General features: G+C 48.6%; 1 protein-coding gene across 3 annotated transcripts in view; it reads right to left on the bottom strand.

Annotated features, from left to right (window-relative positions):
- Window positions 1-27,672, bottom strand: part of Nt5b (5' nucleotidase B) — a 99,763-nt gene that overhangs the window by 42,848 nt on the left and 29,243 nt on the right. Inside the window, exon 3 of one of the 3 annotated variants that reach the window (XM_084591283.1) lies at window positions 5,069-5,092. The exons of the other annotated variants lie outside the window; for them this stretch is intronic. Coding sequence (XP_084447409.1) covers window positions 5,069-5,092 — 24 coding nt within the window. The remainder of the gene's footprint in view (window positions 1-5,068; window positions 5,093-27,672) is intronic. 3 annotated transcript variants of the gene reach the window in all.

The raw sequence follows: 27,672 nt of genomic DNA on the forward strand, positions 1-27,672 counted from the left end.
GAAAAAACGCACTCTCCTGACTCGTCAGCCACGCGCGTAAGACGAGGAGGAGGAGGAGGAAAAACTTTATTTAGTCCTATATTATTTGGCGGTTTTTGGACGTCTTCAGAGATGTCTGCTTGTTGTATCCACAAGAGTCTTCTCCGTCGACTTCGTCCACTTTTTACAATGGTCGGTTGCCCTCAGTCCAGGGCTCCGCTGGCTGCTGCCGCCCGTTGGGCTCGCTGTACCAGACCTTTCTGGTCTTCGCAGCGGTCGCTGGACAGCAGAGTCTCCCATTGCTCCGCACTCGGGTTTCGAATTTTGGGGACCACATCTATGTTTTGACATGCCCATGTGATGTGATACAGTGTTGGTTTTTCATAGCACCACGGACATCTGTCAGCGTATAAGGTAGGGTGCATTTTGTTTAGTATGTGTAGGTTTCGGTATGAACCCGTCTGTAATTGTCTCCATATGACAGTTTCCTCTCTGGTGAGAGAACTGTGCGGTGGGGGATATCGCATTCTTCTTCCTCTATAGTTTTCTAGTATGGCCGAGTATGCCTTGGGTGCTGGCAAAAGTTCCGCGGACCCGTCGGATGCTCGGAAAGTAGTGTATGCTCGAGCTATCCTGTCAGCCTCTTGGTTCCCTGCCACCCCCATGTGCCCCGGTACCCAGATAATTTTGTGTCTGGTCTTGTTTTCTTCGTGGTTTTTAAATCTGTCGCTCGCTTCGAGGAGTATACGAAGCGCGTGACAACCAATCCTACCATTCATGAAATTTCGACAGGCTGTTTGAGAGTCCGTGAGTATCGTTAGCGACCGCCCAGCTCTATAGCCCTCCGCCACCGCTAGAGAAATGGCTACTTCCTCGGCCTCTGCTGCTGTGCAGTGTCGGATAGAGGCGCTGGTCACTTCGCGTAGAGACGAATTGACCACCGTGGCCACTGCAATTTTGTTCTGTCCTCCTCTCGAGGACGCGTCTGCATACACAGTCGTGTCTTCAGGAGCGTATGTTTTTTGAATAAAATTGGCCCTTGCTTCTCTTCTACCTTGGTGGAGGTTAGGGTCCATGTTTCTCGGGATTGGAGCTACCTTGAGGGACTTGCGAAGTTCGTCGGGGATCGTTACCGTCCTCGCTATTTCTCGCATCTGCTCACAGTATCCGAGTCTCTGTAAAAGCGCTCTTCCAGTCGTTGTCTGCAGCAGCCTGAGTTTTTGCGACTCAAGCTGCGCCTCGCGTAGTTCTTCGAATGTGTTTTGCAATCCAAGCGCCATGAGCTTTTCTGTAGACGTGTTGCGCGGTAATCGGAGCGCCGTCTTATACGCTTTGCGTAGCAGGGCATCAGCTTGTTGTAAGACGAGAAAATCATGCGCCAGCTTTGCTCCGCTGACGAGACCTGCGACGCTGGAGAAGTATAACGCGCTTCTTCTGCCCGCATCCACTGTGACAATTATAGAATGCCTGTCGCAACCGCCCTCTGCTGTGTGGCGCTCGGGCGACGGCCCGTTCTTGACTTGAGTGTGTATGAGATGTCGTACGGTGACAAAAAAAAAAAAAAAGATATATATATATATATATTACCAAGTGTACCTCTAATTCCAAATGTCCCACATCTAACAAAAAGTGAGAAAATTCGTTTTATGCAACGGAAGAAAGTAACACGGGGACACACCTATCGCGAATAGTAAACTTCGGGGGCCAGATCCCCTGCTTCCCATGGCACGCATGTCTGGATGATGTCTCGCAGATGATGACACGCATGTTGCCTCCCTCCGTTGCTGTGACTAAGCAAGAAGAGCCTTGTAGGGCCGTTGAGGCTGCCCTTGAGCACAACCTACGCATTCCCACTGTTTACATGCACTTACGGCAGAGATGCTTTTCGAACCACCTTCTGCACACATAAATATTTCGCTTGCAAAGGAAGACGACACTGTCTGCCTTCGCGGACATGCACAGTCGGAGAAGCGTGGAGGACGCAGCAGTTTGCTGTTCTCGCGGCTCTAGCGCAACCTGAGCAGCGGCCGGCACAACAGGGACAACAACAGAACGCCAGTTCTCACGCGCGCCAGCCAAGTCACGTTCCCCCCCCCCCCCCGGTTGCATGGGAAGCGAGCAAGCGCGGCCACCTGCACCGCTTCGCAAACCGCGCAGCGCTGAGGAAGCCACAGCGACATGAGACCATTGCCGCAAAAGGCGCGTCTACAACCGAAGAAGGCGCCGACTACACGATTAGTTGCAGCATCCCAATCACGCAAATATGCGATCGTCAGCAAAACAACGCTATTTCGAAAGTTGTGGTTGTCGCCTTTTGAGACTGCTTCGGCGACAACGAGCGCCGGTTGGCCGTGTGGCTTCCGCAGCGTTGCACGGCGGGCCGTGAAGTAGTTCTATGCAGCCCGGGTGTCAGTTGCCACGCTCGCTCTCCCCCGCCCTGCCACGCGAAACAGGATGCGCATCGCTTGCGCGCGGCTTCCGTGGGAACATGCCCCGGCGGAGGCGACGGCACAACACTACTATACAAGCCGCGCATTGTGTTATACAGCTCTGACAGAGCGAGACACTCTACCCGTCCGATGCAGGCAGTAATTGCAGGAAAACAAAACACAAAATCGAGGCATTGAGCAGGTACTCACCAGCGGCCCGCGGGGCGAAACCCTGGTGGCCAACAGAAATCTTGGAAGACCAATGATCGGTGCCAAAGAGAATCGCAAGAGGGCAGCAGGAAAAAAACGAAAGCCATGACAGAGGACGGCAGAGAGTGCATGCCAAGTGAAGGGAAACGCAGCAGACGACAATCGACCAGTGCGACGCAGTTAGGACATACTCGGACTCAAAGCGGGCGGGGATAACGCAGAGCAAACAAAGGCAGTCGGAGAGGGTTTTGACGGAGACATAGTAGCTGGTAGAGTAACGGCATCTACTGCCTACAGCAAGGTTGCCTTGCGAGTTCTCACGAAAGATTGCGAACAAGCTCCGGAAGAGAAAGCAGAAGAACGTAAACGTGCCCGTTTTTACCCCTCACACACACACACACAAAAAAACAGGTCGATGAACGTGTCGACCGACGGACCCCTGGCTACGTTATTTCTTTTTTTTTTCTTTCTCGAAAAAGCTCCGAAGTACTTGCACACTTCAAGCTAAAAAACATATGTCGGCTGCTTGAGCTCTGTACGCAGATGACTGAGAAACTCCAAACACGTTCTCTTCAAAGGATGCCCTAAAATACGGAAGGGGCGTGTATTTATGAAGATGATCGAGCGTGACCGCACCTGAGACTAGTTTTACCAGATCAGCTCTATACAGAGATCTTTTCTATAGGGCACCTCCAAACATTGAAAAGGCATGTAAACTGCGCTCGTTTTCCTTTACAATCACAAGGAAATATTTCCAGGAGAAATCCGCATCAAAATGCAGGGTCGTTTACTTTTATCTTGAGCATGGTGCAAGTCTTCAAAACGCCATTGCATCCGAGCAGGCCGCGAAATGAAGATAAATGACTAAGCATCTTGATTGCGCCACCTTGCTACTACATGCGGCCGCGTCGGGTGCATCGAAGGTTTCATGACAGCGACCGCATTCAAATTAAAGAGTACATCAGAGGAGAATTTATATTTATTCTACGAGACAGAGCCAGCCGGTAAGAAAAACGAAGAGTTCAGTAATTCGCTAAGCAGTAACCTAAGCTCTCCTGTCGGCATTTCCCTCCGATATTTAAGAGTATCAGTAGACTGTTACAGTGCATGCCCGTAATCAGTGCACGTAATCACAGGAAAAAGCGCCATCCCGTCTGTGGCGGCAGGCGCGCCTTTCTTATTTCAGCGCCGATATATTGGATGGACGTGCTCGCCGCCACAGCATACCAGCGCGCCTGCTGTGCGCGCACTCACTGCAGCGGTTATGGATTGATAGAAGAGGAAAGGAAGCAGACACCCTGCTCCCACACGTAGCGACAGGGCGGTCGTCCTCTTAACAGTTCCGTCGTTTTCCGCAATCGCTAAAACGGTTCAGATGTTAACAGAAATGTCACGATGTCCAATGAGCTTCCTTTGTCGTCGCGGCCACATGGGGCGCGCGAGAGTGCAGCCAGCCGTAGCGAGTGTGTTCCGCGCGAGCGCTCCCTTTAAACGAGGGGACATTACGAGCTCGGCAGCCAGCGTGCGACATTCTTATGTCGCCAAAAAGCGCACCGCGGATCCCCCACGGCGAGAATACCCGCTGCGACGCGGCGGCCTTTATCGGGCAGGGGCTCGCGCGCGAAAGCGTCGCACTTTACTCTCTGACGAGCCAAAATGTTCTGACGATGTCCTGGCGCCTTCGTTTTACCAAGCAGTCTCATTTCGTTGTTGTTACACCATTTTCGAGCTCGCCTCGTCGTTTAACTCGGCATCCGGCAGTGTTAAGAAATCGCAGTAAGTGGGGAGTGACGTGCGTACTAGTAATGGATCGGAACCATAGCTGACACACTGCTATTCGTTAGCGACGCGGAATGATTCAGGCTCACTACGGTTGCCACTTTTAACTACGCAGAACCAGTACTCGAATCATCAAGGCACCGCGTCAGGCGCTCTCTAACTGACACACATGGCAAGCTCTGCAGTGACCGCCGGCAAAGAGCAGTCCTTTAAGCACTGCAGCGTATGCAACGTGATCGTAGCAAGAAAATAAAATCCCAACCGCGCCAGTTCTGAGGTGCTGCAAGCAGTCAGCAGCAGATGCTGTCCGTTAAACGTATCCACTACACGGAAAGCAGGCGAGCGCAAATTCATGAGCCTAAGGTGAACTAATGCACAACGCTTGCTCCTGAAGGCTTGCCTGCAGGTTTAAAAGTAGCCCATTTGTGCAAATACTGCGCGGTTCCGGGGGCAACGTGGGCGGGTGAGACAAAGCCCAGCTGTTATTTCCCTCGCCAGGTTTGAACAGCTAAAGAAGCGCCTACAGCGCCACGGCACGCGAAACGATCGGGGCACTTAGTCAGGGTCGAAGAGTAGCAGAGAAAGGAAGAGTACGTAGAACAAGCTTCCACGTCGGGACCAAGAAAGCATAAGGGGAGAGAAGGGGGGATTGCTCAAAGAAAACGACTCGCCTTGTTCTCTCGAGCAGAAGCGTTCTGCAAGGAGAAGGACAATGGTTGTAGTAAAGCGCTCAACATCAAAAAACACACAACACAAAACAAACATAACAATTCATACAACCTCCCTCCCACCGTTGTTGTTCATGCTACAAATGATTTAGGACCGCGAACAACGATGAGCCACTTTTGACGGCTGCACAAAGCCATATTTTTGTGCCTCACAAGAAACATGGTTTATGGGGTTTAACGCCGCACAGCGACTCAGTACTTCAACCATCTGGAGTTCTTTAACGCACACTGACATCGCGCAGTAACCTTGCGTATCGCCTCCAACAAAACGCAGTCGATGCGGCCGGGACCAAACCTGTGCCCTCATGCTCAGCAGTCGAGTGTTCAAACCACTAAGCCACCGCTGCAGTGCTCACACGAAAAAAAAAAAAATATATATATATATATATATATATATATATATATATATATATATATATATATATCCCTATGGAACATGTCACGCCACGCTTTCCGGTTTCTCACTATCTTCCTAACATCACATAACTTCGTATATATATATATATATATATATAATAGAGAAGAAGCATCAACGCGGTCAAAATTAGCAGGATTAAAGCGGAGTGAATGGCGGGACACGGAAGAAGAGAAACGGCGAAGCGCTGGGTGTCATCGTTGTCCGTCTTCTTGCGAAGACTCAATAAGACGCGCCAATTCTGACCAGGAAACATGCTTTAATGCTTTACGGCCTAAATTATGCAGCAGCTGGTTTTATCCATTAGATTTACCACCTCTCCCAAACGTGCACCGGAGATTCCGCACAACTGCCAACTGCAGTTTTCCATTCCATGTAATCTTATCGTTCGATCGTTTGCATGCGGATAAGTAAAATAGACCAACTATTGCCCGACTGCCTAGTGAGATTGGCAATACTCCCGAAACAGCCGAGCGAGTGCAAGTCACTCACGCCATATCACGACCATATCTTATCTGTTTATCTGTGCCCATTTGTACAGTGTGTGGAAATAATATGGAAGCGGACAAGCCGCCGGACTGCAGACGCTCTTAAACTGCACAAAAATTCTGTCCACCTTAAACGCACAGAAAAAAATGAACGGGGCAGGGTTTAAGCTCCACCTTAAGGGCACGAGGGGAGAAATACCACACGACCTACACACATCCCACTTGTATCCGAGAAGCGCGCACACCAAAGGTCTCAAGTTCCAAACCCACCAAACCTTTTTATCAGCGATTTTAACTCAAACTCATTTCAGATATGCGACGCTTTGGAATTCGCAATCGTACGACGTTTCAATTACGTTCCACGCGTGACGTCACGTTTCATGTGCGCGTTACGGGGTGTTTGAAATTCCCGTGCAATGTCATGTGGCTGTGACGTCAAGACCAATCGGAATTTTCGCGCCAGGGCGCCGACGGGATAACGCCGGGATATCGCCTTAATAGCCGCATCTTGCTTTGCATAAGGCAGTACAAAAATACAAGATCAAACGCGAAAGCTTTCGCTGCACGACACCTTGGAGTTACGACGACGAGCAGCCGCCGATCACCAGCAGAAGGGAAAACAATTACAAGGGTTCAACGCTGCTGAACCAAATATTGAGCGGCAGCATTAGCCGCGGGTGACCGAGCGTTCTTCTTCTCTTTTTCTTCTTCCTCAGCCCACGTATAAAGCCCAGCTTTAACCAACCGATATGAACGTGCCTTAGTGGCCCATAGGGGTTACGTGAATGCCAGGGTCCCGCTGGCTGATTCTGACATAACCGTCCCATGTGAAACGAGAGACCCAAGTTGGCAGCTTCTGCCGACCGCTTGAGTTGTTAGCTCAGCTCTCACCCTAGTGTCACGTGGGGTGTGACGTCACAGCGTCACGTGGATGCGGCCGCGCCACGCTGAAGGCTCGAAACCTATAGTAGTATTGCGTTCGCAATAAAATCGACATATTGAAACGATCGAATACTGCACCGTTAAATGCAAGCAGCCAGGGTTCCGACGGGATGATATTTCCCCTTTTTCCACACGCGAGAAAAAAACAAGAACCGTGTATCAAAAAAAAAAAAAACGTTAAGTGTTCCTTTCGCCAGGACTTAGTGCTTCCTCGACCCCGCTGGAGGTGCAATTATGTCACGTGGTACCGCAGGTTGACACGTAGACCCGGCACAACAGGCACAAAAGAGTCTCAAAATAACGCCTATAGGCACTACCTGTTTCGAGATGGGCCCATCATTACGAAAGCAAGATCGACTTTCTTTTTTTCCTTGGAAAGGGAGGTCTACCACGCAAAAATTTTCACCAGCCTTGGCACAGCCAGCGAGAGAACCCGGGACACTAGTGGGCAGAATCTGTAATAGCGCGCATTTCTTTTTCCTTTCTTTTATTCAACGTGCCGGTCGGAGAGACAGAGGGGCGTCGGATGTTCGCTCGCGCGTCAGTCAGAAGACAGCCCTTATCGGTGGTAAAGAGGCGAGGGAGCAAGATGGCCGTCAGCGGATGCTGCGGCGCCAGAAGGGAAATAACTGGATCCTCACGCGCCGAGACAATTCGACAGGCACGGCACCGACATGCCAACAAAGGCTGCAGGGTGACTTCTTTCGGGAAGTGACGACAGCATGCCTTCCGGCGAACAGGAACTGACAGGCGGACGCTCGCGTTGCGACAGTCCTGCTCAGCGCCTCTTGTGCGATCGGCTACTCCAGAATCGACCCAAAGAGAGACTCCAACGCGCCGACTTCCCCACTCTCATTTCAAGTCAGCGGCGCGGTCGAACGTACGCCTGGAATCCACGCATCTCTACACACACTCGTCTGACGCGGTGGCATCGTAAAAGGCCCGACTCGCCTCGGGCGGTGGAGGAAAAAAGACCTTCGGTTAAGAAGATCTCCGGCCGATTATTGTGGCCAGCGATCGGTATTTCCGCCAAGAGCCACGTCGCCCGAGAGGGAAGCGGCGCGGATAAATGCCGCCGAACGAGAGCAAGAGCGCGCCACGGGGCTTGTTTGCACTCTGCGGCGACGCATCGGTGTGAGCGCGAACACGATTCACCGGCGCGCGACATGCGACCGCGAGGGAAAGCCCTCCGCCGCAGCTCTCGATACGATCGCATGAAAAATTCATGAGACCCCCGGACTCCGTACTATATCGCATCCCGCGGATCACACGCCAGTGACGACAGAAGAGGGGCACATTTCGTCAGAACCGGCAGTACATCCCCGCCAAAGGGCATCGCCTCTCAGCTCGAGTTTAGATTTCGTGCACGTCGCGTTTAGCATGTCAGGGAAGGTTAGTACTGGTATGGTTAGAATGGCCAACCACCATGTGTACAACGCTCATGCATCGAATGTCAACAGGAAGGAAGTACGACCCATGCGTGGTTCTCGAAAGACGTGCTTGACTCGGCCCGCTTCATTCGATCAGCTAAGGAAGGCGGTATCAGGACTGTTTGCTCAAGCTTTGTATCTGCCAAGGACGACGGCCGACAACGCGCACCGACGATCAACGATGGAGTTATACCGCACTCCAAGGTCGGTGACTCTGGGAAGCTGTTTCTCCCACTTAGGCCCTTTAACGAATATGTCTCAAACACAGTGCGCGGAAATTGCTCGGCATAAAGGCCACGCCCCGACTCACAGCCCTGCTTTGCGGCTATCGAAGCAAGATAATTTAAATAAGCCTCATCTCGACGACGCCAGTCCGAGCAAACGGCGCATTTCCCGGTCGGTCCTCGAGTGAGAAACCGTACTCAACAGACTGCAGCGCCGTGTTGCTGCCACACTGCCACCACAGCGGCATGCTGCGTCCCGTAGTTGGCTTCTCAAGGAATCCAAGGAGGGACCTTCTCTTATCATCGCCTGACATGACGGGTGTGTGCGCCCTCAGACACGCAGATAAGATAAAGCGCTGCGCTGGCGCAATTTTCGTCATCAAGTCCCTCTCTGCTCAAGCAACGTTCACGATTATCTTCAGTGACCATCTCTCAAGAAAAGAACGAAAAACGTAGACACTACATCCGGGCTTCGCCACAAGCGCGTCCGCATTGTGCGCGCGACCTGCCGGAGCAGAGGGCGGCCTTCACCGCATCGCTTTCGCCAAGACCGCTTCCAGGGCCGTCCACTCACGTTTAGTGTTACCTTGACGCTGCGGACAAACTACTACACAGAGAATAGTGACGACGACGACTGCAAACCACCACATAACGCGGAAAAACATGCAAAACGGTGCCACACTCAAAGGAGAAGCATGCGGCAATGTTTCCTGCATATCATAAAGCGAAGCGTAAAATGCATGCACGCTGAAACAGCTCACTGCCGCGATAACTCCGTCTAATAAAACAAGTTCAACCACACAAGGAAAACGTCAACCAAATTGTTGTTCCCTTGCTGCGTCTGGCACCGTCTCCAGAGTGCATCCGCGCGGCTAACGAACAGCCCACTAAGCTTCTTACACTATCCGCAGTGAACGGCTAGTCCGCTGAGTCTCGTGATACACGATTCGCGGACCAAAACTGCGATTAAGTTTGCCTCGAGAACGTCCCCTCCAAAAACCTCGTCATTTCATCTTTCTTTCGCCTATGCGTGACAAGGCTCGAAAAGCACGGACCACTTCATCGCCCCAGTTTCCGTCCACTGTGCTGTCGCAGTGAAATCCCGCATGTCGACCTTGCACAGGACCAGTACCAAGGTAAAATGCGGCGCAAAGAAATGCGTTCCTGTGCGCACGCGTCTTTCTCTGTCCACCCTAGGATCCTTTGAAACAGAGGCGCAGTTGCTATGCATACCAATTATTACCAAGGTAGAAAAGCAGGCATCACGAATGCTAACAGTTGCCTCAAAGAACCGATATCCAATAGAGTCCAGTTATGTCTGATTACAGTCGTTGCACACTTACATGTTAAGCGACTTTAAAAGGCGATGAGCATGCAAGTGGGTTGGTTAAGGGGGAAAAAAAAGGCTTCAAATGACAGAATCGGCATCAGGACCGCGCCCTTCGCAGCAGTGTGTGCTTTAGGCCGTTCAGCAGCATACGCCGGTGCAGTGACACACTCGACCACGTGGCAGCCATTCTCCGCGTACAAAAGCACATAATCAGGTAATCTGCTTCAGTCCGGCGCTACTCCCTCTCGGCAATACAGGGACATTTGCAGTATGCGGTCTTTTAATGCGCTGTGATATCGTGACTCTGTGATGTCGCAGAAGCCCTCTCTCTCAGGTGGCCAGACAGACATATCGTACAAAGAGCCATAAAAAAAAAAAAAAGACAGCCGCAGTAGAAAGAGGGAATATTATATATATATATATATATATATATATATATATATATATATATATATATATATATATATATATATATATAGAAAGAGGGAATATATATATATATATATATATATATATATATATATATATATATATATATATATATATATACACACAAGTGAAAAATTGCTTCATACTGTTTCCAAGTTTATTTGGAGCCGACGTTTTGGCTGCCTTCTGCCGAAACGTCGACTCCAAATAAACTTGGAAACAGTATGAAGCAATTTTTCACTTGTGTATAACCTCTATCAACCAACTACGTCTATATATATATACACTTCGTCAAAGTTTGCGGTGCTAACCACTCTTGCATTCAGCGAATGCTCACTGTACCTCCGCATTTACTAAGTGGCACGGGCAGAGGCACTTTATTTTTCTTTACTTTTGTCTGCCTCACCAGAGAATATGTACCTCTGCATTGTGCTGTTCCATTTATGAAGCAAGTCCCTTGAAAGTCTGGCTCGAATTACGTGGTTGCATTCTGGAGCAGACCAGTTAGATATGCGTCCGCAAGGCTGGCGCGCTTTCATTACTGAATACAATGCTTCACAGCAGTGGCAGATGCCGCCAGCTCAGCTTGAAATGGCTGCCCATGTGCCCGTCTCTTACAGAACATAAAGGAAGGCTGTCTTTAGAGGCATAAATATGGAGAAGGGGGGATAGATGTTACATACTGCGAGCCACACTTGGATCCACGAGGAGCAGCAGTTTCGCCGCCCCTGCTGGAAAACCTTTTTGTTTCAACTCCCTCCCATTTTAATTTCCTGTATACATTCGTTTAAATCTCCTTTGTTATATCTTTTATGCCCTTATAGATACTGAGAGAGAAAAAAAATGTCGCAGAACGCAAAACGTGCGTGTTCTTCGAACAGTTCCTAAACTGTTCCCCCGGGTACATCGGACAAATTCAATAACTGTTTTAAAAGTAAACGTAAATCTCGCAATATTTTCTCGCTGGTTCGGTATCATGAGTACGCCGGTGTGTTTCCATGCACAATAATTGGCGTAGTACAAAATGAAAGTTCACGCGACTGCATCGGTGCGTGTCGCGCGGCCGTGCAGCTAGCTTAATTTGCCCACATCTTTACGCACGTCTACCTGCTGCTCGAAATGGGGCTACCGGCGTTTGATGCGCCTACTTCTAGCGCACTAGTAATTAACTGCTTATGATGATGACACGAAATATTGGTTGCAGCGCAGGCGAATTCCAAACTTCTTCCTCTCTATTTCTATGCAAACACATCAGGCGCTTCCATAGTTTTCTCCAAACGAAGTCGCAGTTGATCGGCCAGCGGGTCGTTTGCGTGGTAGGCTTTCCAGCTGCTCTTGGGTGCAATGCGGCGGAGCACATCACCGCCTCGACAGGCTCGCCGGCCTGGTCATCGTTCCTCTACCAACGTAGACATCAAACGAATTCGGCATGCATTTAGCCGTAGCTGTGAGGAAGAATATATAAAAAAAAATTAACAACAAACCTGTTCGCTGATGTATAGCAGAACCTTTCATAGAGATTATTACCACGTATTACGGAAGAGTCAATCAGTTCTGCACGGCAAGATGCTTGTTACGCCGTTTACGGCGGTGCAGAATCGCACAGGTCACATATGCTAGTGATATCTTGCCTAAGTTACGAGTGGATCGAGGGGGCAGATTACGAGACTGCTAACTGAGTACGCAGCGAAGGCACTGAACGAATATGTTTCTCTGTTGACGTATGTATACATTAAAAAACAACAACAACAAAAAAAAGGCTTTCTCTCGTTCTAGTAGAAACTTGGAAGAATTTGTTTCCAATTACTTTCCGCAATTCGTAACAAGGAAACCTCGAAGAAAAATGAAAATTCGCAAAGTAGACTCTGCGTCCTGAAATACAGTTTAGTATCCCGTGGAACAGACGCCATGACCTAAATTACGTTGAGACAGGGGCATGTACGCCATAGAGTAACAACATTATGGATGTTCCGCAATTGCGAAAATGGCAGCACGATCATTTTAGCAGAAATTCGCGCCGCGGCTGAGACGCACCCTTATAGCTGGCTTTGTTCGGAATCTTAAAATGGAATTTTGAAACTTTTTGATTTCTTAGTTGCAATGTATTACCTATTAAATACTTAAGTGTTCGATGTGTCAACAGTAATAACCTTAATATCACTATGACAGCCTAGTTATTTTTGTGGACCGTACAGCTTCCCTGTACAGCAGGTATAATTCTTCCTCTTTTCTTCTTCTGCCTTCTCTCGTACAGGGCAGTATTGGTGACCACCGCTGTGTCCGTGGCTCAGCGACACATTGCGGTGTGATGAGATGAGATTTGCCTTAGGAGATGTACACATTTATTTACAACATATTTACAACGCCGTCGTCAGATGGGACATCACAACGTAAAAAGCTAAGCTGCAAATGGGTGGACGATCGGAGTTCAGAGGCTAGCAGAACCAGGCCTTGGCCTTCTGCTACATTTTAGGCCGGAGTCCCTGGAGCACTCCGTCAGCCTAGCCTCCCTCCTCGGACAACCCGTCTGCAACTCGTCCGAACCCAACTCTTCAAACACTCGCTCCTTGTTACCAAAATTTCGAGACTAGTCCGTTGACCAATCAACGACTAGTCACTCTGTGGCCAATAACATGCAGTGTTTCAAAATGAGATGGCCAATCACTGTACTGTATATACCCCTCTCCTACGCATTTACAGTATAACAAACACAAAACATGCACAAAACAGCGAGGGGTTGCGCACGCAACCACACACATCTCCCATTTACACTCTCTCCAAAATCTTCCCTCAGCTCATGCAAGAGGTCCAAGCAGTCGCAAATATAAACAGCGCCGACGGTTGCGCTTCCAAAACACACAACACACGAACCTCAGGCCCGAAAATTCCGATCGCTGCCCTTGGTCGGTTGCGCGCGGGCGGCGGTTTCAAAGGGACGTATGTCCAGGCGCATTTTCGAGAAGACATGTGAACGGCTCCCTCTGTCACGCATTCTCCACAGCCCGTGCTTCGCCGCGTTTCGAGGATTTATGGCCGTTCGCGCCCTCTCCACTCAGCACGAGAAAGAGACAGAGCAGTTAGCGCCGAGCCTACAACAACTGCGCTTACGCTGTGCTCTCTGCTCTGTTTTGCCTCCTTCGTGGCACGGTCGAAGCGCGACATTTCCGAGAATCGGAACGGACCGAACCGGCGGCGTCGCCCGTTTCCATGTGTGTTCGGGTACCACTTCCGAAGAACGAACGCCTGCGCGACCGTCATAAATAAGCCCGCGTCAAGCAGCCCCTTGACCTTGGCCGCGGTGACCACTTTCTCTATGCTTCTGGGAGAAGCCTCCCTTTCGGGCTCTCACACACAGAGATAAAACAAATGAGTAGAACAAGCTAAAAGATGCCTACATAACGGCGGTGGAACGATAATTTTCCTTGTTTCGCATAACGGGCAAAAGCCTACAAAACAGCCGAAACAAGCTCTGTTCTAAACGCTGCTAGTGACGTGAAGGCGGAACGAAGCTAATACAGCGTGGTCCCGTTATTACAGAGCGCGAAAAAAAAAAAAAAAAAACGCGTACCAAAACCTGCTGCCAGCGATATCAATTTAAACAAACGATTAAAAGGTCCTCTTTGGTTGTGATGCTGAACGACGTGCAAAAAGAAATCCTTTTACAACACCAACAACAACAAAAAAGAAACGCAAACATTTTCACGCACATAAATTAATGCAATTCAGGTTTCTTTTTTTTTTTTTTGCTTAACAAATGAAGAGTCACATTTGTAATATTATTTGAATTTTCTTTTAGCGCCTTCCCAAGCGTAAGTTCAGACCGAAACTTCCATGCTACGGACAGGCTGCGGCACAAGCGCCCGTTCAGCGCTGTCGTGCTGCCTTTTGCAAGCGTGCACCGTAGGTTGTCTGTGTCAAACTTTCCGCATTTCGCTATGCTGTTCGTGGTAAAGCTTTACAGCCAGGCGAAGGCAGTGAGTGCACGTTGAGAATTGTAATTGTCGCTGCATGCGCTAATATGGTGCGTCAGCGCTTGGCCTCCCGGAGACATCGTGTCAAATGGCGGCTTGTTCAGCGGATACACACCTGCACGACCGCCATCTCGCTTCTTGTAAAGGAGAGGTTTTATTGCTCACAAGACGCGTGTCGCATTCCGCAGAAGCCGCTTCCTCTGCTGCTCATTTCGGTTACTGCGTCGCATTAACGCACCGATTTTAGGTGAATGCGCTGGTTATGCATGCTTCTATAATAATCTTCCTTCATGAACTGTATTAGGCATATTTTGTTTCCTTCATATCCTCATGACATGTTTGTGTAGTGCTAGGAATACGATTTGCTTGACTCTTACGCCCGGAGAATCTGCATTTAATTATGATGTGATATTCTAATTATGTTGTTATGCATGCCAGTGTGTACCTGCTGTATGCCTTGCAAAAGGGGGTCTGCGTTTTAATTTTCACCTTTCTTTTGACATTGATGGCACGCTACTTGTTCGCGAGTGTCAGAACCCTTTTGTAATCTGACCACTCCTCGTCTACAGAGTTACGCTCGGGTCGTTGCACTATCACTGGGGTCGTTTGAAGGTCACGACAGACGAACGAAAAATGGTCACTTACCTACAATTAGAGATTTCTACTGTCCTGACGCTTCTATGCATGTAATCGTGAGTTAATAAGGTACTTTTTTTCGATGTAACACAGTTTCAATTGTTATCACTCATGATATGTGATTCACTGTTAGGCCCCATCTATTTAAAAAAAGCACCTGCATCAGTTAAGCCGAGCATGCGTTGGCATGACGAGTGACAAAAGACAAGGTCAACGACGAACAAGGCGGCACGATGCTCTGACAAGTCGGCTGTGAGATAACCCGGTTCAATGCCGTCACTTTTTAGCTGACTTAAAAGTTACGGACCACTGACCAAAACGTGTCATGAGGTGGTGGTGGTAATGAAACGTCTTGCCTCGGTAGTGCACAGGCTGATGAGCATTCCAATACCACAAAAACAAGAAATTACAATTTTAATTCGGCATTGAAAATTGCATAAAACAAGCTGAAGATACCTCTTGCGGTGAAATGTCATTATCAGTGTCGTCCGCCACGTGACCACACTCGGGAAAATGCCACTGATTTTCTTCAGCCCACAGTGTTTTGTTTTGTTTCTTTACTTTCAGGAGCGCTCGGCACGTTTTATAATACTTTGCGTTCTCTCTAGCTCACCCTCCAATGAAAAGCAACGCTTCTTTCGCATCACCTGTGATGTACTCTTAGCGTTTGTCACTAAATGACGTCACAGTGTTTTAAATTTCTTCGATGATGCGGTGACCACAGCCTACTAAAACTTTCGTCTACGAGGCGTATGATCCTGGCCGTAGGAGCCTCGAGTGCGGGATATGAAACGGACGCTACTAAACAGTAAAAATGCCTAATATAGATCTCACCAGCCAGGCAGCGTAATGTCTGGCGGGTGAGATTTATATTAGTCTACAGTACATTACTTTTGCCCGCGCCCAATCGCAATCGCGGTCACTGCATAGTTTCTAGCATCAGCCTGCATAAAAACAGGCGCATGGACTGATCGAAAAATTCTGTGTAAATTTTTTCCACGCCGTTTCTGACAAAACAGTCATAGAATAGACCACTTTAAACAGCAAGCTTTCCACTGCACCGAAAAAGAATCGGGCACTTGAAGTCCAGTGCTCGGTCACTTCGACAGTCAAGTCAAACTGGCTGAAAAGGTAGGGTGTCAATGCCATCATCGTCGCTGACCTTGTATATCGTCTAGAATAATTAAAAATTCAGAATCCACGTTAAATGACTGCGACTTCACACGTTTATTGATATATATATATATATATATATATATATATATATATATATATATATATATATATATATATATATATATATATATAAAGGGGAAATGAGGGTGCTCGTTATAGTACATGAAGGAAAGAAGCCAACAGTCGGCGAGGCCAAGGAAAGCATTGGGGATTATGTTTTATGTATTTTTTTTTAATTTTTACTTCGATAATTACAAAAATGAGTAATGTAATCTACTTAGGGGAAAGATAATTAAACACAAAGTAGAAGAAAAAACAACGTGCTGATGGTGGGGACCGAACCCACGACCTCCGAATATCGCGTCCGGTGGAAGAGCACCGGACGCGATATATATATATATATATATATATATATATATATATATATATATGAGGTCAGACGCCACGAAACGCGAGCCTTCCTAAGTCGCCACACAGTCGTCGCGCAGACTATGCCGGAGTACCCGGGTTCGATCCCGACCTCGGCGGCTGCGTTTCGATGGGGGCGAAACGAAGAGGCGTCCGTGTGCTGTGCGATGTCCTCCACTACGGCTCCTCTTTCCACTTTCACTCCCACCTTCCTCCCTTCCCGTACGGCGCGGTTCAGGTGTCCAGAGAAACAAGTGAGACAGATACTGCGCCTTTCCCTTCCTGTGAACCAATTATTATTAGTAGTAGACTCAGCCCGCATTAGGCCCCTCGCTGGTATATGAAACACCATGAATTTTATTCAGTTATTTCGTGGTCATGAAGCGTAACGTAACAGAACCAAACATTTTTTGAATCCCCCTCTTGGTTCCTTTACGATGTCCGCGCGCTATGGTGCGCCTGCTTCCTGCGCTGCCTCGCACATAATCACCACCCACTGTGCACTCCAGCCAAATGCCGGAAGGAGAAACGTAAAGGAAAAACTGAAGCCAATTTGCGTGGTTAATCAAACGCGAAATAGGCAGTGCTTCTGCAGGTGACCCCGAATGAAGCCGCTTTACCCATGGCGACAGACAGGCTGAACAGGCTCCGTCTGTGCAAGGCGCGCAGCGGCGCGGTCCGCGGTCACAGCTAGCGTAGGGATCCCACTCTCGTCTTCCGAGGCGAGCGCGAGTGAAGCGACCGGAAGTTGGACCGTTCCTCCGGAAGTCGGGTGTCTACCACGTATTTCAACGGAAAAAGTCGCGACTTTCCGCATTCATCCGCAGTATTTAGCTTTGTCCCAGTGACTTATCAATTTTTATATCAAAGGAATAAGCAAGCTGAAAGCGAGAAATGTGAGCACCGTTTGGAGAACCGAGTGATTACTGAGAAACCTAGGAAGACAAAGCAGATAGGCAGGTTCCACCCACGGACGGTAGAGGAGCACATGACGTATTATTATGCGTCCTTATCCGGTTCTATCTTGCGTGTGTAAAACAGCACTAATGGTATGACAACGAGGTTCGCAAACCAAATTTTCGAGTAATAAACAAATATATATGTGTGTGTGTGTGTGTGTGTGTGTGTGTGTGTGTGTGTGTGTGTGTGTGTGTGTGTGTGTGTGTGTGTGTGTGTGTGTGTGTTAGGGGCCGTTCGGGGGACGCATCGGGTGTGCGGATTTCCGTCATTGCTATATATATATACTATATGTGTCTCGTCGCATCGATGGATGACGACGATTCTAAATGCTTTATGACACCATTTGGCTGCTCGTCGCCTGCTTTTAACCGAAGTATTTTCGGTCAGGTTTCTACAGCTGCACCTAATGAAGCGCGTTAAATTATTGGTCTGGTAATCAGAAGCATAGCGCAAAAGATCAAAAGAGTTAGGAACGAGCGAAAAATGCTTTAAAAGTAGACTTGGAACAGCGCGTTTCCTTCACCGCGCACGAAGAACAAAAGCCTATTCAAACATAGTAGAAATGTTTCGTACCATAAGAAACAGTAGTCTCCATTCGACAACACCATTTGCAGGAACTCAAATGAACTCGCACAACCATCAAGTATAATCCCCGTCCTCGCTTCGGCTGCATCGAAACATAACTCGATACAGCAGTCAGCTGCCTGGAGATGGTTTCCAGAATGAAGTCCAACATTCGCGACGCCCCCTTCCCCATTCACCCTGTTGCGCTCATCAACGCGACATACCACACCGCCGGCTTCTGGACTGGCGCCTGCTCGTCGAGAGCGCACTTGAGAGCCGGCGCGCGGTGCGTGCCTTTTCGTTCATTTCCCGTGACCCTGGATCGCGGAATGCCTGGCTGGCGCGGATTTCAAGTCGCCTACGCAGCGCCGCCCGTAAGACGACTCCGGATGTCCGCGCGTCGGCAAGGCGAGCAGCAGTATTCCGGACCTCAGGTTAGGAGATCATCCACGGTGTGTGGAGGTGTGTGTGTGTGTGCTGGGCTCTTGTGTAAAGGAGCAGCGGATGCCACGAAACTCATTTCCACGGGACTCGGGCTGTCTGGCACGGGCGCACGTGACGACGGCTGCGGATTTGAACTCCACGGAATGTGCACGCGTGATGTTGTGCGTACAGCACTACGAGTGTGAGAGGGAACTATGTTGGAGCCTATTGGCCCCGCCCACAGAGTTTACTTCGTCCCTATTGGCTTAACGTTATGGTCTTTGTTGAGTGAGCCTATTTAACGAGGTGTCAGGGGTGAGGTGTCAGGGGTGGGGGGGGGGGGGGGGGGGGAAGAGACCAGTTGCGATAAACATGCTGTAAAGTTGGTTCGACTCCGAGTAGTTCTCCAAGGTGCTAAGGGGTAGTTCTCCAAGGTGCCCATACTCGGGGACACTTTTTCTTGGCAATGGGCGCAAAGGAAGGGAGGCGGGGCCTTTAAACGTGTCGCTTCACCATGTAGTCCGACCGCGCGGCTTTCGGCCTGCACACTTTCTTTCGTTTGCTTCGACTGCCAGCGTCTCTTGAACTTGACTCGAATCTTGTGTGGTGAAAACGCTTCAAGTCGTTGCGGAGTGAACGAACCAGAACCGGAACGACCCGAACAGGCGGCAGTCGCCATCTTGTCTGCAAAGTCGGGGCGTCTCTAAAACCCGCGACAGACATCGCAGAAGAAAACCTGGAGGAGCCAAGACAAGTGTTTTAGACATAACAGCTTCATTTCGAAAAATCGGTTCTGTTATAAAAAATATACTGTAAATAACTAGCGCTAAGATTTCAATTTGTTTTTGCAGAAACTACTCATGTAACTAGGGACTATATTCAGCTGCGTAGGAAGATGGTGCGTTTTGGCTCTGTAGCTTTGGCTTCATTGCCAAGAAAAGGTGTCCCCGAGTATAGCAGGCACACCTCAACAGACCGCCGGGCAGCGCAACCTAGCACGGCGGGTGAGAGGAGAACCCTTTCGAATGCCAGCAGCTGAACAGACCGTCGCCTCTCTGGACGAGCACGGCGGGTGACAGCTTGGACAGCGGCTTCGAAACATAACTCACCCCTTCCATCTAAGTTTCAGTGTGCCGCTCCCATACCTAATGTCGGGCAAGTCGGGAACGGAAAACAAGGCCGCTTTATTATACGGAGGAGTAAACGTCAGCAGCCGCATGAGACTGACGTCACAACCGGACAGACGCCCGCGGCTAGACCATATATAAATCCCACATATATGCATGCATTTTTTTTTTTTTTGGGGGGGGGGGGGGGAGGGAACTATATACTCTACTGCTTTACACGGTAAATCGTCTCAGTATACGTAAACGCGCAAAGCAAAGCTCCCAATTTGTGAACACATCCATTCGGAGTCCACTCGGACGTCTACTCCGTCTCACAAGTAGCTTGCAGCATCGTGGACTGGAATCTAGAGTTCTCTCGTCCGGTCATGGTTGCAGGCGCTCACCCAATAATCCCTCAAATTCTTGAGCAGTATTGAACTATTTTTCAAACAATTATGGTAGTAATTAAGATGAAAGATCCGCCTGTTTCTTTGGAAAGTATAGCGAGCGTTTCATTTATTGGTTAAAAGGAGATAAGAGCGCACGAACACAACATTGTGGGGCCTGCTGACATATGGTGCACAGTAGCAACAACCTACTCAGTGCTGGTACATTCGCTACGTGTGCAACATTTGCTACGCGCGCGCAAAAAAAAAAAAAAAAGCAAAAAAATAAATACCGAGAGACAGGGCAAACGGCAAAATGTTCAAAGCAGCCAAGAGACAGTCCAGTCCGCCTTATCTCCGACGTTTGCGGAGACGAAATGGCGCGACATCTTATCTAGGCAAGGCCAGCAAGAACATTGCATAGGCACTGACTTACATCAGCATGCCGCGCACTCGCGAGAAGCACCGGGGCTCGCTCCACTATCGTGGATGAAGATAACGGCTCACTGCTCATCCAGCAGTTAGAACGTAACCGGTAACCGCACTCACTAATGAACTCATGGCGACCGAGCTCGCAAAACAGGAACAACAGAGCGAGAGAGAGAGAAAAAAAAAGGGGGGGGGGGGGAGTGCATTAAAGCCCACCGGTGAAAGGCTGGAACGCGTAATTACATGCCACGCAAAAAAAAAAAAAAAATCTATATTCATAAACCCGCTATAAAAGGAAAAAGTTTCTGTTCGTGTGCAGTGGCTCATTTTATAATTGGTATATAATTGGTTCACAGGAAGGGAAAGGCGCAGTATCTGTCACACTTGCTCTGTGGACACCTGAACCGCGCCGTAAGGGAAGGGAGGAAGGTGGGAGGGAAAGTGGAAAGAGAGAGAAAGACGAGCCGTAGTGGAGGGCTACGGAGTAATTTCGACCACCTGGGGATCTTTAACGTGCGCTGACATCGCACAGCACACGGACGCCTCTCCGTTTCGCCTCCATCGAAACGCAGCCGCCGAGGTCGGTTTCGAACCCGGGTACTCGGGCGTCTTCCACTGCACTACCCCGACGGGGCCAGTGGCTCGTTTTTCTTTTTTTCTTTTTTTTTTTTTTTCAGTGTCGCGTGAGCACCGGGTGCCCGGCGCTGCTGCGTCAGAAGATAACGCAGAGGAGGAAACATGAGAGGGCAAGGGTGTGCCGACAATTCCAGCTGGCGCAGTGAGCCATTACCGCCGAGAATTTAACAACGCCTGTGCATAACCTTCTTTCCCAGCAGCAAAATGTCACGACTGCAGATAAGCGATAAAGGGTCTGCAAATGCATGTGAGCGCCCGAGGGGAAGCCACGTGACTGCACTCGGATCCGTGTTCGCAGCTTCATTTGCTGGCACTATCGCCAATCTGCAGTCGTGACGTAAGGCTGCCGCGGGCCGCGCTGGCCTTGTCAGGATCCCGGTGGGGACGAGCGAGCGCCGTCTGCTAGGATGTTCTGATTAGCGCAAAGCAACACTTGCTCATAATTAGCTGTTATGCAACGGAGCCCCAGGAAGCTGCGACCACTTGTTTCTATTTGTATATAGATATCTGAAAAGAGCTCATATATGCAGTAAAGAACACAGCGCGATCGAGAAATCAGCTGCAATCTGTAAAGACCCTAGGCGCATTAATTTAGTGTTGTGCGGGGAACGAAAAGTCGAGGTAGTCAAATTTGGCCGAAATCAACTTTTACAGCGGCCACATGTCGGCCATTTGCGACCTTCACAGCCCTATCAAAAATGTGTCAGCCATCAGCGCCGGCCATCATCGATGAAAAAAATATGAAGAAGGTATAGCGCTCAACCTGCAGCGAGCAGCTTTCTCCTGTGTGCAGTGTAACCTGGCCAATCCACCGCCGGGGTATGTGCCACACCAAAACAGGACATCATCGAGGTCAAAGTGAACTCGCACGTCGCGTCATTCAGCACACCGGAGCTGTCAAGTCCGACAAACGACTGCTCGGCTCAAGTCCAGTGGCTTGTAGAAATGCATTGAAAAGATACTGCAGGTTAGTCCATCACTCGAACTGAACTACAAAATAGATTTGAGAATCCAGTTCACACGACGTCGTTCAGAGACAGACAAGCGCCTGGCTCAAGTTGTGCAGCTAGTGGGCTCAAGAATGCGGCTGCGAATGCCCCTCAAAGGGGCCTTCCAACCAATGGCGTCAACCGGTTCTCCCGACGTAGCCGGCAATCGCGTAGCTCGAAATAGGCAGGTGAATGGCAGGTGCGTAAGTATACTTCGTCTCACAAGATATCTGCAGCACTGCGAAAGGCGGAGGAGCCCTCCCAATTGTGCTCTGAAGTGCCTCTCCCGCTGCGCACTATAATAAAGAATTATGCTCCTACTGTCACCCCCGCCAATTTGTGCCTCTTCCCCTGCGCACTATAATAAAGAATTATGCTCCTACTGTCACCCCCCGCCAATTTGTGCCTCTTCCCCTGCGCACTATAATAAAGAATTATGCTCCTACTGTCACCCCCGCCAATTTGGGGGGCGAGAGGCACATAGGAGCACAATTGCCTATAGTGCGCGTGATCCTGATTGGACCGGGGTGCCTCTGCCTTTCGCTGTGCTGCAAATATCTTTTGAGACAAAGTATAGAATCACCGCGATCACTGGCTGGAGGGCCCCCTCTGAAAAGAATCATACGGAAACGTTTCAGTCTAATTTTAAATTTGTTGAGTTGGCTAATGGGAACTTCAGTGTAATCATTTTATGGTTCCAAGATAAAAAATTCCGAGAGCACTGCAGAATCTGCAGTGGAGAAATATGAAAGTCTGAGCATTGCTGCCGCACACGGTGCATGGTGCCCACTTTCGAACTCAACCAGCGTTCCGTTGAACGTTCTATAATTGGTTTACAGGAAAGGAAAGGCGCAGCATATGCCACTCACGGAATCCCGCTACTATCACTCTGATGGTAGACAAGGGGAATTATGATGTGCGTTTCACGATCCCGGGCGTGGCGCAGTTGGTTAAAGCGCACGGCTGGGGATCCGAGGGACTTAGGTACGATTCCCAAAGCGGACAGAATATTTATTTTTCTGGTGACGTCATCAGGATGATGGACAAGTGGAATTCCGCGGAATCTGTATGCTGTGTGGTGCGGGTCGGACGTCAGGCGGGGTCAATCGCCTTGTGACGTCATGACTGGAGTGACGTCATCATAACGTCAGTTCTGGTTATTATACGCGACCGGATGCGACGTCGTGATGACGTCACCTACGGTCATGGCCGATAACATCACCAGGTGATGACGTAACAATCCCGCGAAATCTCGCGAAGTGTGACCCTTCTCGTGGCCGGACAGACAGGGTCATGGCCGTGTCTTCACATCTTGGAAGCACAACGTTCAGCTTTATTATTGTTCATGGCCGTGAGTATGGGCTCATATATCACGATTGAGAGCACCACAATTGTGGTGCGCGAATGCTTAGCCATGTGATATTTTTTGTATTTCGCGGGCTTTCTTTAGAGCTGGGAAAAAAGATACACGTAAGGCTTTCTTTATTGAAAAAAAAAAAAAAATGAAATGGGGATTTCATTTCGTTCATTTCAAATTTATTCCGCAAACAAAAGTTTACATGGAAGGCAGGGAAAAGGCTGTCAAAACAGCTTGAGGCGCCCTGACTCCCTACCACACGGGGCAGCAGAAGAGCGTGCGGCTAAGGGAAAATTATGACGAGAACTTACATAATTCATGAAACATCGTTTAAAAAAATAGCATTATAAAGCAAGGAAAGTGAAGTCGCTATATGTTACATCATTGATTGAGATTGCAGAAGGTGCACTCTAACTTTGCAAATCAGATTTATTGTCTAAAGGGAATAAACAGTAAACTAGAAAAATTACCTTAATTGCTAATTAGTTAATTGCAAAATAAAAAATTGCCTCCGATGCGCCAGGTGGCTGGCAGCTGTATAGACCTCCTTCATGTTTGCAAACAAACAAGACGATCGAGGTGGCGCTGCTCTCGTCAGCGATCCCACGGTAGGCAAAAAGCACGACCGCGGCCGCGGCACTGTGGCTAAGCTTGCCAAGGCCGTGTTATTGTGATCTGTAGGCGCCTTCTTGGCAGACGAAATGACCATGTGCTAGTATTTCGTGAGCCTCAGCGGTGAGGACAAATACGATACATTGAAACGTACACGTCGTGCAGCGTACGCACCCGCACGCCGTACCGATGGAGACTGGGTTCAAGGCGCCCAAGAGTAGCGTTGCTGCCAGCCAGAGAAAATGACCGACGTTGACATCTATTCGCTGTTTTCTCCCAGAAAATTAGGCGCGGTACGTATAGAGAATTACAAAGCTTCGGATGCTTACAACTACTTTGAGTCGAGTAAGCTGACGGTGATTTTTCTCGCCATAAATAGCGCGCGCAAACCGCGTACGAAATAATACCGAGAGGCAAATGAGCGTTCTTGATAAGCACGAAGCACCTCGCTAGCGTCGAGTGGCTGTATGGTTAGGATGATTTAGGTCAGCACGGCAACAGTAGCCTTGACACCGCAAGGATTTGCGTACCAATTCGTTGAAATCACAAAGCGGCGCTTCTTTTATATCTGCTCTGTTCGTGGGCGGCTGTTGTCGTTAATGCTAGCAATTTTATCCCGGGTAGTTAAAGCTTCCATTACCATTACGAGCTGCAGCGGCCGCTGTGGTTCCGTGGGTTCCGGCAAAATCGTCCCAGGAAAAAATGGTCCCGGAAAAAATGGCCCCAGATAAAACGTCCCCAAACAGATGGAATCAAACGTACTGCAAAGTCGAGCTTTCGCCTTGCCTGGTGCTTGGCTTATCAGCGATGAATAGCGCTCATTCTAATCAACTTTTACTGTTCCTATCTTACACCTGCGTTTGTGATTTTAGCTTGAACATTATTTATATCTTGAACCCCGCCGTTTTATTTATTTTTTTTTTTTTCACGTTTTGTAGTTCTGTTTACTAAAGGCGTAGACTGAGTTTCCTCATGTCTATAGCCGCAGTAATGTATGCTACAGTGATTCTTTCTACCCGTCCGCTTGAAATTTGCAAAACTTGGTACTGATGCCATGCGTTTACAAAAAAAAAAAAAAAAATCATTATGGCGCCGAAATTTGTGCGGTCGAGGACAAGCACGTCTCTCGAATGTGTAATATTACCCGGGTGATTAGACCTATAATAAAGAGAGATATTTCCCAGCTTGGAAACTGACAACTTATGCACTGCATAATACTCGCTGGATGTTATATAGTGGTGGGGTCCTTTTTTTTTTTTTTTTTTCGCAATGCTTTCTCGCCAAGCCTTCTCCAGTTCCTGTAAATGTGTAAAGCACCCAGATGGCCCAGTGCCCCGACAATGGTTATATCTATTCTAAAAAAAAGAGGGCATCCAATAAGATGTTCAGTTTTTTGCGAAGTGAGTTCCGGGCAGATTTTCAGTCAATTTCTTCGGTGACATTTTTTCCTAGGAGCCGCTTCCTGAGGGGACCTTTCTGCACGTTTTTTCTGGGGCCGTATATTTTACGGACCTTCTTTTTCGGGGCTGTATTTTCTGGGACCTCTTTTCTGGGGTCGTTTTTACTTTCACCCGTGGTTCCGTAGTTAAGGCGGCCCAGTTCGGTCTCGGCCACTGTGGCCGCGTTAATGTAGGATAAGTCCTCCCAACTCGCATTCACAATCAACCGCTGTGAATACAAATAAAAGCACTCAGCATAAATAAAAAAATGCAACTCCAACCCAATTGATTAGTAGCTGCCAACTTGAAGTGGGAATGTTCATCAGGAAGTAGATTAAAATAATTTGACGTGAACGTGGCCAAGGTTATGCAACATATATATACCACGGATCGAGGAGTGCAACACTGATCTCTCGCGTAGCAGCTCACTGCGCATACATACAATTACCAAAGTAAAAAAAAAAAAAAAAAAAAAAAAAAAAAAAAAAAACGGGCTTGAGGAACAGTTTACATAGGTAAAACATCTATGCATGCTCCAACAAAGAAACAGGCCTACGCATTACAACATATATATGACGGCCTCGTCTACATATGTTACCTGCGCACCCGCACCCGCACCGGCACTAAAACAGTACCAAGATCCCATCACGCGTCGTAAGAAGGCCAAACCCGAGTTATTCGCGACCTTTAATCCGGTAGACCGCTCTGGCGTAAAGGTGAATAAGCTCCAGCTTAGCCGTGACGAAGTGTTTGCCGCATATTCGATGAGCAGGCATCGGTAGCCAGCCTTTGCGTTTCACCGCGGCGGCCCACCACAGTTTACGGCGACCATTGTAGGGCAAGAAACCTGTGCAAGCTTACTAAACTTCCTCTAGTGTGCCTTTCAGCACATGTCATAGCGACGCGATAAGTGGGCATGGTGCTCTGCATTTCCCGGCAGCAGCAAGCCATCGCGTAATCACGGTAGGCAAAGCGACAGAAGTGTTGTTTTGCCTACCAGGCGAAAGTCACTAACGACGACAGCGCCACCGCATTTTCGTGACGTAGCCGTAGTGAAGGAGGTCTATACAAGTGGTTTCCCTAGACTACCTCAAATGATTTATTTTTTAACCCTTGGCTAAAGTTAGCTTGGACACCCTGTAGGTATAGTCGTGAGCTAAAGTGGTATACAACACGGAATGGGAAGTGACGGAGTTTGAGAAAACTGCATTTCAGTGCTACCTAGCAACAGCTAACTGGGATTGAAACAATCGTGGCGGTGCTCCATTTTATCGGCATGCATATGTCGTAGTCGCTTTCTCTGTCACAATCGCTAGATGGCGTTTCGATGCTGTTTTTTTTTTTGTGTGTGTGTGTGTGTGTGTGTGTGTGTGTGTGTGTGTGTGTGTGTGTGTGTGTGTGTGTGTGTGTGTGTGTGCTGCTAGCTGAGAGTGCTGAATTGTGCTGCTAGCTGAGAGTCTGGAAGAATTGCAAAAGTATTGCGGAGACGAAGGGGACGCTCTAGGCTTCAGTTTTAGCGCAGTTAAGTCGGGTCTGATGATTTTCAACGGCTCAACTGATCAGGGTCTTAAAATACAAGGCCATGAAATACCCAGACTAGCAGAATATAAATATCCGGGGGCATGGGTAAACGAAGGATTGGCATACATTGGAAAGCATGAGCAATCACTTAAGGCCAAAGGGAGAAGGAATGCCGGGATAATGAAGCATAGGGCACTGTGGGGATACAACAGGTATGAGGTTTTGAGGGGTATTTGGAAAGGAATTATGGTGCCCGGACTTACTTTCGGAAATGCGGTTTTGTGCCTAAAATCAGAGGTACAGTCGACATTAGAAATAAATCAGAGATCCGTTGGACGATTAGCACTAGGTGCCCACGGCAAAACCACAAATGAGGCGGTACAGGGAGATATGGGCTGGGCATCTTTCGAAGTACAGGAAAATATATGAGGAACGCCTGAGGAAATTAGACAGTAACAGATGGGCAGCTAAAGTATTTAAATACCTGTACTTAAAAAGCGTTGACTCACAATGGAGGAAAAGAACTAGGAAACTAACTAGTAAGTATGCTAGTCACAAGGACGGAGAAATAAAGAGCATTAAGCAACAGGTGAAAAACACAGAAGGTAAAAATTGGATAAATTCGATGGAAAAGAAACAGAGTGTGGAATTATACCGAAAGTGGAAAATGCAGATC

Source organism: Amblyomma maculatum, chromosome 1 (genome assembly GCF_055883805.1).
Source record: "Amblyomma maculatum isolate TAMU_Amacu chromosome 1, ASM5588380v1, whole genome shotgun sequence".
Taxonomy (NCBI): domain Eukaryota; kingdom Metazoa; phylum Arthropoda; class Arachnida; order Ixodida; family Ixodidae; genus Amblyomma; species Amblyomma maculatum.